Source organism: Phaethon lepturus, unplaced genomic scaffold (genome assembly GCF_000687285.1).
Source record: "Phaethon lepturus isolate BGI_N335 unplaced genomic scaffold, ASM68728v1 Scaffold54326, whole genome shotgun sequence".
Taxonomy (NCBI): domain Eukaryota; kingdom Metazoa; phylum Chordata; class Aves; order Phaethontiformes; family Phaethontidae; genus Phaethon; species Phaethon lepturus.
The window spans coordinates 263-10,041 of record NW_010549425.1 but is presented as its reverse complement, the minus strand read 5'-3'; the positions used below and the strand labels follow the sequence as shown (position 1 = coordinate 10,041).

Below are 9,779 nucleotides of genomic sequence, written 5' to 3'. Positions count from 1 at the left end.
TCCAACCCAAAGTATTCTATGATTCTATGACAGGAGAAATGCTGCAGTTCTGTGGGATGCGGGGGATTTTTCTTGTTTTATTCCTAATCCTCGTCAATGATTCTGCATGTGCACTGGCAATCTGCATGTGGTCAGAGGAGCCACAACCTTCTCCAAAGCAGCGCGGAACATAATCCTTCCCATTCTGCCTTAATGCCTGCAGTAAATGAAGTCAAATTAACCCAGCTAGAAAGGCAGGCTTTGGGGCGAGTTTGAGTAAGCGGCAGGAGGAAAGTACAGACGTAATTATGCAAGCAAGGCAGGCAATTAAAGGTGGAGCATAACGAGTCAGCAGCCCCGAGGCATTTACCAAGTCATTTGAGTGCTGTCACCTCAACTGCAGTGCAAAAACCAAGGGCACGTTCAGAAGAAAGAGTCTTGGCCAGGGAGCCTGTCCCCTAGAGCTGTTGGTTTCCTGATGCTCTTCTGTTGGCATCGGCTGTATCTATGCTTATTTCTGTTAATGTTGAATACTATTTCCACACCTTACTGGGCTTGACTGTCTACCTGCTTATGTCCAGATCAACTCTGAAACCAGATAATCCAGTGTAAAGCCAGTTTTACCTTAGCAGGGACTCCAGTTCCTATACATTTACTAGTAGGGTATTTTTTTTAATTTGTTGGTAACCCCAAATAATCGACTGCTATTATGTAAAGGGGACGGCCTGGCAATTATTCAAACTCAAGCATTAATTTCTGTGAGTAAAGGAGCCAAAGTACTGGCTGCCAATGTAGTGACCGTAAGTTTTAGTTTTGCCTGCGCTTGTTATCATTAATGCAGATGTTAAAAGAGAAACTGCTGACTGCAAAGGGTAATGATTTCCCGTCCTGCAGCCTCAGCCCTACATATTTTTGAATGGTCTGTCTTCCCCTCTCTGCAACTCCAACAAATGAGGTGAAAACGAACCGGGCAGTACTCACTCTAGGGTCACCTGAGCCACAGCGTCCATCGAACTGTATCCATTCTCCATGAAGATCTCCGTGTATCGGCCCATTTTGATGGCTTCCAGCCACTCACCCACTGACCTGTAGGCACTGCTCCCAACTGGACTGTGCTCTACCAACAGATTTGATACTCTGAAGACAAGCAAAAACAGAGAAGCAAACAGAATCAGTATCGAGATGTACCCAACATGACTCGCATTTTTACATGGGCAAGATGATTCTTCCACTGCGTTTTCAGTGATTGCCGCAGCCTAAATCCTCCCAGCAGGCTTGATACGCAATGTATCAAACATACCACTTCACCCGTAACTTCACCCACTTTGGAGTTAGTTCCTGCCTTTTCTGGCCCTCACTGCAAGCAGAAGGAGGAGGGGAGGACTAGCGTCCATCCCTGCTACCTCTCGCCCACAAGCAGGCTCCTCTTCTGTCAAGGCTCCCCTCGTCACTCCTACTTCAAAGTCTTCAGTTTCAGTCCTCCCGCTCTGTTTTCCTCCTCCTCCTCCTCCTTCAAAGCTCATAATTAACTTAAGACAGCCCAGAGCCTGGAAGCCGAAACCCAAATTACATTTCCCAGCAGCAGCCATCAACTGCAGGCTGCTGTTAACACTTCAGGGGCTGCTCCTGCAGAGTCGGGTGGGGATTTCGGATGCGGGCAGCAGCCGGTGAGCCCTGCAGAGAGCAGCAATGCTCCAGCCACACTCCGGCTCTGAAACCAGCGGTCGGCTCCTGCTCCCACACGCTCGCTCAAGACGTCGCCGCAGCAATTGCTACCTGCTCGGTTATGCCACGCACGGAAGAAGCAATTCAGGCAAATAATAATGCTTCACCGCTGCAGAAACACTGATACAGTACCTGGCACAAGCGACCCGTGCCGCGTACAGGTCCACCACCCTACTAGTGACGCGCAGAGAGCAAAGGGGGCTTTTCCAAGGTCAGCCAGGAGAGAAACCAGATTTGTCCCCTGCTTTGTAAACCAGGACATACAGCTAACACAAGACTTGCATAAAGATTATTACCTACAGGTAATAAAACATTTTCTGGGTCAGTCTCTGACAGTAAGAATTACACTTAAAGGACTCAACTGGAAGGAGAGCTGGGATATTATATTATTACAGCACTTCAGGAATCTTCGTATATTTTATGATCACGTTAGTATTATTTGTTTATTTAACAGCAATGCTGAAGGGTCCAATAAAATGTGAATACTTGCAGTACCAAAAGCATAATGGCTTCCCATAACATTTTATACATATGAGGAATTCAAAACTCCTAAGTAATAATAACGAGAAGTGGATTTTCATCACTAATGTCAGGAGGTACCTACTGATATGCACATGCTGTAATGTAGAGAGTGACTTCCTCCCTTATTTGCATTAATGAGAATTTCCATAAAGAATACATTACATATATAAAAAAATCTTTTACAGCTGCTGTAGGTTAAAATTGTGATTCATCTGGAATTACTGTCATCTGGGCACGGCAATCTATGATTATAGAAACACAGTCCCAAAGCCTGGCTGTTCAGGTGCTCCATCCACATCGAGAATACCCACAGCAGCTCTGGAAAGGAGAGGTTTGGAATTGCATGAACCTGTTCATGGAATAAAACATCAGCAAAGTGCTTAGCAGCTCAAGGAAATGGTTTCCTGCCTGTCTTCCCCTTTTCTGGCATAACAGTTTGATATAAAAGAGTGCATGAACCACTGCATAACAGGCCTGGAAAATGACTGTTCTGAACTGAAAATAGAAGAGAAACATCACATATTTTGTGCTGTCACAAACCTTTTCCTGCAGGTTTGCTGGGACTGACATTACATCTAATTGCTAATAAGAGTAATTTCTTCTTCAGATGGCAAATGATGCATGTAAAATAGCCTGAGGAATCAGACCTATTTTGTATTTAAAAATGAACAGGGATTCCATGTTTCTTCTCTTCCAGTGCATGAGATGCCACGCGTGGGGACATGCCAGCATGGGGATGAGAGATCCAGCTGCAAGAGGCGAGATGGGCCACATGCAGCTGTGTAAGACTCACTTGGAAGGTGCGGAGACGGATGGATCTGTGCTCACAACAGTATATCTGCTTTGGTCCACACCACCAGTCGAACCTCATCTTACATCCCCCTTATTCCTGTCCAAGGAAAATGACATGTCTTTTTTTCCCTCCTCTGAGAATAATCTTTTCTGAAGGGCCTTTTCCAGTGTTAATCAGGGGAACTCCACTGCCATCAGCGAAGCAGCGATGATTTATATTCATCACTCCTCCATGACCTTGCAAGGGATCAAGTGATTAGCAACACAGATGGCTCAGAAGTAATATTTGTGTGCTTGTGGCAAAAAAAGAAAAAGCCTCTCCAGGACTCCAGTATGGGAAGACCCCAACACTAAAACTCACTAAAAAATATTAATCTCTTTTTCCCCAAGCACAGCTTTATTTCTTGACCTGACCTTACCTTACCTGTAGCCGTGTAGCTGTTCAGTTTCAGGTTTAATTGCACACCAGCTGCTCTATTCACTTAATGTGGTTTTAGCAAATGGTTTGTGTACAGTTCTTTGGGAACCACAGAGATCCTCTTAACAATCACCAAGACTGTCAGAACTGGCAGTGGCAGCTAGCATGCCTGGGAATACTTGCGGGAGAATGCACTTGGACATCTGTGAGCTTTGCACATGCTAAGAGTTTCCTCAAGAGACCCTCTTCATTTGTATTACCAAGATAAAGTCAACAGGCAGATAATTTGAGCAGCATTTACTATCTACTCGATGTACTCAAGTCTTGCCCTCTCTAACCTTGGGGTAGAGCACAAGTAGCTTTATCAGAGACCTTTAAATACCACTGAAACTCCCATTTCTGAAAGACAGGCCACAGTGTTTTTCTTCATGGCAGCAGCACTGCATTTATAGAGTATGTGAATTGCCCACCTGCCTGCCAATTTCAACAGAAAAAGCTGATTTGGGAAAACTCCCCTGGACATAATGAAGCTGGAGGAGCATCCACCTGCAGATGTGGGTAGGCTAAATAACAAGCAGTAATTCAACCCCAGGGGCGGGTATTCAGACAAGGATCCCGTTCTGAGAAATGGCTCTGGCCCGAGTTTCTACCTGCTTGATGCATTAACCAACGTCTTCAAGCTGCTTGGGTTACGGATGAGCTTGTCCAACATGCTGACAATTTCGTCAAACTTGGGCCTGCTGTTGCGGTCTTTCTGCCAGCAGTCAAGCATTAGCTGGTAGAGAGCAGCAGGGCAGTCCATGGGACTTGGCAGGCGATAGCCTTCCTCCACGGCTTTAATCACCTACGGGAGACAAAACACAAGGCTGATCGGTTGCTTTTCTTTCTCTTGCCTTTTTCCCAAAGGCAATTTGACTTAAACAGATAACTTTAGGACCAGCCATATGCTCATGTAAAATCCCACTGCCCCCCAACTCTGCACACAAGAGGCAAGCCCAATAAACCCCACTATATTTTCTACAGGATGGGCTGAATAACTTCATTTTTGGTCACGCAAAATGAATCTAGAAAGCCAAGGCAATGCTGCAACCAGGGAGCCAGATCTCAGATTGCACTTGCTCAAAGCTCAACTGAGGTGTGTAGGTTATGTATCAGGGAACTCCTGGAGCCTACCCTAAGCCCATGAACAGCAGCCTACAGGGCTTTCTGGCATCTTCTTGGAGTACAGTGATTTTGTTTATACAGATGTTGGTTTCTTTTTAAATGAAAAGGCATGTGCTAGACCACAAATTTGTATTACAGTAATAAAAGTCTGACTGTATTTCAAAAGAGACTTTGAATGCTAATTGATGGATGGATTCAAGGCAGAGGCAGAACAACGATCTCATATATCATTCAGTACTGTCTGGGTCTAGTCGTTTCTTAGTGTGGCCACATTTCTGCCAGGAATTTAAAATGTCAGCCCAAGAGTATGTAAATTAAAACCAGGGGAAGGTTGTTGCACTGATTTCAAATACAAACCGTCTATGATTCCATATCCAAACCAAGTGGTATGCACATGTGCTGCCTGCCCTTTTGAAAGGCAGAAATTAATAAATGAGGGCAGAATTAAAGAAAGCAACTTGTTTTCCCCAGTTTGGGGCAGATTTACAACAGGGCTCCAAGCCTAGCAGTTCCCATGTTGAACCATTAAAATTTTCAGGAGAATGTAGCTCGTGTTTCAAACCACAAGGGTCTGTGACTGCACCAAAAGAGTCCCGGCGGGCCATCTTCACACCCTCTACTCCCAAGACTCCTTGACCAAAAGGAGCTGGAAGCAGCTATTTGCTATGTGGAAAACCACATTGCTTCACTGTTGGACTCCAAGGACTGTCTCAGATGCCATTCATTCTAGGCACTGTTTCATGATTTGAAAACATCGTGTGTTTAAAAAGAAGGATTTGTGGTTAGCATGGAAGTTGTTTTCTTGATCTTTAGTCCCTATACGAGCAGTACAGGAAGAGCCACGTCAAGCCGGCATTGCATTTCAGAAGGCTCCAAAATTCAGGACCACATGGATCACCTTCAAATCATCCTCCACCACAGGGCTTTTTGCCAAGTGGAAGAGTCCCACAAATGAGCTGGGCTGGCTGAGCAGCAGTAGCGGGAACCTCAAACTCCCTAAGGACGCACATAGTAGAGAAGAAGTTAGGCGAGGCTTTGTAACCTTCTCCAAGGGTAGTGAGCGTGCCTGAAGATCTGGCCCACAAGACCTGCAGTTCTTTTGCACCCATCTAAGATTTCATCTGTTGGTGGAGCAGTTGCAGTGGTCTCCCCCCACCCTGCACCTGCAAAGCAATCTCTTCTACGGCCCGGCTTTTGCTTGCAGCATCAAAAACCAGACCCACCACACTATGCTGTCTGCACTGTCTGTTTTTCACATGGTGCTCTTCAGCTGGTCCCTGATATCAAATTTGCAGCTGCCCTATAAAAAAAGCCTCTGTGTGGCTGTATTTGCTGTGTCCACGCCTGTATTTATAACAATAATGACCATCCGCCAGCTGTAGCAGAAAGAAAATAGTAGCAAGGCAGGGAGCAGACCATCTGGCACCAGCTCAGAATATCTGAACTACATCTGCAATGGGGTTACGCATGTTTGATATTCCTGGCAGTAACATCACAATCAATAGCGTTAACTCAATTTACAGGATGTTGCTCATTCTGGCAATACAATGTAAATGGTATCAAAATACTGTGAGGAGCTAGGACGCTGAAATACATTCTTGCATCTGAAGGTGCCTCGGAGGTCTGGCAATAAAAGGAGCAAAAGAATGAAACAACTAAGTCTGAGTCACCTGTAGCCACCACAATACATAGAAAACAAGAAAACTGCACATCCGCTGTTCCATTCATTGGTGCCTACTGCTTTGTAAGACTTGAAGAGCTAAAACGTGCATCTATAAGGAGGCATTTTTGTCCCTGTTCCTCTTCTGGACAAGCACTACTCACTTACGGATTGGGGTGACTGAACTGGATGTTTGGGAGAGGACGATCTGGGATAGTCTATTCCAGCAAACCAAAGCAACACTTTTAGCTCTGTTTTCCTAAAACCATCAGCCTGAACACTAAAAAGCAACCACTGTGATCGTTTAGCTTAGCAACCTGTGTAACACAGGCCACAAAATTCCCCTCAACAACTCCCGCATCAAAGCCTTATCTTGTGGTCGAGTCAAAGCATATTTTTAGAAGGGCATCCAGAAACCAGCATGACTTTAAAACATGGTTTGTAGCCTTCGACATTACAATGCTGCCTGCCCTACGGCACTACACCTCTTTTAAAGCAATCCGGCTGTAACGTGGTGAGAACCGCTTTGCTCATCAGCAACTGTGCTTGCAAATGATGTCCTTTAATTACAAGCCATGCAACGAGAAACTCTTGTGCAACAGAGTTGGAAATTCATGTGAACAGAGCCCCTGGTCCTCTGCATGGAAGTCAATTCTGTATCTAACACCGCTGATTCTTCTGCCAACACAAGGAGAGGAGGAACGAAAGAAGAGGAGGCCCTCAGAAGATGAAGGAGGAAGGCATAAATCGCACAAGAAACATTTCTCTGCCACAACACTGAATTAAGTTTCCTGGCTACCACTATCCAGGCACTCGCCACCTGCACACAGGCAGAGAGGTAACCCAAGCAAAGCTTGAGCGGGAACTGATGCTCATAAACATCTCACCAGTCTTCTGCCTTCTGCTAAACCAGTCCCCCATCCCCTTCTTCCCAGGTAAGTGTGAAATTCACCCTGTGCCCCACAGTCCAGGGAGGCATTTGGATTTTTTTGGAACAGTTCTGCATAGTGTGGATGTTTATAGCATTACGATCCAGACAAGGGACTCCCCTGGCCACGGAGCATTATTTCACTGACACCAGTCTGAATCTTACCCTGGCATTTATTGAACAACATCTGTGCTCTGCCAGTGCATCAGCATTAAAGATAGTTACAGTGCTCAGTGTGACCGAAAAACCTTGGCTCAGTTGCTGCATTCTCTGCACAGGCTACGGAAGAAAGTCTCTGTATTTGATTGAGATAAATCCCTGTGTAGACACATGCCGCTTTACCAAACTCCCTGCAAACGCGTCAGCCTCAGCAATGCAGAAGCGGTGGGGCATTCATGCCAAACAACGCGCTCGTCTCCCTGGCAAGAAGCACGGTGTGACCATCTCAAAGGTACTGCTTGCTTCCGCGCCTGGACTTGAAGCGAGATGAGGCAGCAGATCGGCGTGACAGGCAGTAACATCCACTGATGGCAAAGGCCCGCAGACAAAACGCAGGAGAAACAGAAGGCTCAGCCGGAGCCTTTGCTGCCAGCGAAACGGCAGAAAGTTGTGGGGACAGCGATGCTGCTCAAAAAAGAGAAAAGGATGAAACATCAGGTGCTGTGACCAGAGGAAACCCGTGGCAGAGCAAGGACCTGCCTGCTTTGCCCAGCCAGCAGCAGCATCTCCGCAGGCGCAGGGTTGCAGAGATGAAGCGGGAGGGGTGCGGAACGACTCCGTTTGCCATATGCGGAGCGGTGCGTTTCCCCCCCATAGAGAGCTGCTTTGGGGGCCCTGAGTGCCTCACGGTGACCCCGACCTTACGTGCTAGCTGGCATCCTCAGAGATCTCCACACATCATGGTTCTCAGAGATGTGAAGAGGAAGGAGGGGCCCCAGAAACTCTGGCAACCCCAGGCTTAAGTTTTTTTAGCCTTAGACAAGGACAGAGGTTTATGGTCAGCTCAGGATAGGAGGTAGCCCTGCAGTAGGATCAGGAGATCCTTACATAGAGCTGCAGTCAGGAGGGGTAGAGGCTCCCCAGGCATCTCCCTGTTTGGAGATGCTTCAGAGGGTGGCCTTAAGGTCAGAAGCTCGAGGGGGCACTGGGGCCCAGGAGCAAGGGGACACAACTCAAAGGGTGCTGTACAAACAAACCATGAGAGCTTGCATTAGCACAGACTTAAAAGATGTTCACAACAGGAGCAAAACTATGCTCTTGAGATCAGCAACGCAAGGGCAAGCGAGACGCGGTTCTCTGGACCGCTGTCACTAGATCAAATCACCCAGCTTTTGTGCAGGGAGACAAAGCCCTTACCATGACTCTCCTGAGTTTCTGCTTTACGTGGCAGCAGGGGTTTGAACACACAATTGAAATGCTGCCAGTTATCAGCATCTATCCCTGGGCAGACCTTTGTCATTAAGTGGCGGAGGGACGGGCTCCAGCTCTAACAGCATTAGCGAAGCTCCAGCAGTCTGCCGGGGGAGCAGGCTTGCCTCTGTGCAGACACATTTCCCTCTGCACACAGCCTGTTCTGGGCTGCTGCTGCAAGAAAAGAGCATCAAACGGGAGGATCATTTTTGTCTGGCATGGGGGAGCAAAGCCATTTTTACAGTGGCTCTCCTCCTCTTGTCCCCCTCCTGCCTCTCTGATTGCAGAATGAACAAGCCCTCAAAGTCTCGTCACACGGCAGCTCTCCCACGTGCTTACATCTTGGTTTGTCATTTCCCAGTAAGGCCTCTCGCCGTAGGACATCACTTCCCACATTACGATGCCGTAGCTCCAGACGTCGCTTGCTGACGTGAACTTGCGGAAGGCGATCGCTTCGGGTGCTGTCCATCGGATGGGGATCTTCCCTCCCTAGAAAGAGAAGGAAAACAAAAACAAAAACCAGATTGCAGAGGAGGGCAGAGAGCATGCCAAAGAGGACAAAACAGCACTTCTTAGAGCACCAAGGGATGTTATTTTCTCTCTGGAAAGAGACATCGAATTTTAAACTAAATCTGTTTGACAGCATGGGGCCCCTTTCCACATTATCTCAGCCCATAAGCATTTGTAGGCTGCCTACTAATTGGCTGTCCTGAAGGTTTGTTGTCTGAATAGTGTTTGAATGCTGGGACATGTATAGGATCAACATCTCAATTATGTTGCACGGGTTGGTAGGGGAATACAGTTCCTCCGTTCCTGGGAATGAGCGGGGGAGGAACAGGCAGCTCTGAAGCCGAGCACGACTTTGATCTAACGAGGGCTTCATGCAAATTGCTGCAGAAGTAATGCCCTTCTTTCCTTTCTTTTTTTTTTTTTTTTTTTTTTCCCCAATGCGGTCCCAATCCTGCAGAGGGATCTGCGTAGTGGGCACAGAAATCTGAGCGTGCAAAGACCAGCCTGCTTGGCCTCTGCTGCGGGACTGAAAATGATGCCACAGCTGCCAAATGTGCTGTTTCCTTCTCCCCTTTCTACCATTTTAGAAACCAAACTTCAGACCAGCTCTGGGAAGGAGGGAGGGAGGGAAAGGGGAGTTTGGATTAAGAAATAGTTTTCTCATTGGGTTT

The 9,779-nt window shown here is 47.0% G+C and overlaps 1 protein-coding gene across 1 annotated transcript; it reads right to left on the bottom strand.

Annotated features, from left to right (window-relative positions):
- Positions 1–960: 960 nt before the first annotated feature.
- Positions 961–9,087, bottom strand: LOC104623223 (ephrin type-A receptor 5-like; the record flags this gene model as incomplete). The annotated part of the gene is made up of 3 exons (XM_010290248.1): positions 961–1,116; positions 4,087–4,280; positions 8,938–9,087. Coding segments are annotated over 3 exons (500 nt in total), but the record flags the coding sequence as incomplete, so codon positions are not given.
- Positions 9,088–9,779: the final 692 nt, after the last annotated feature.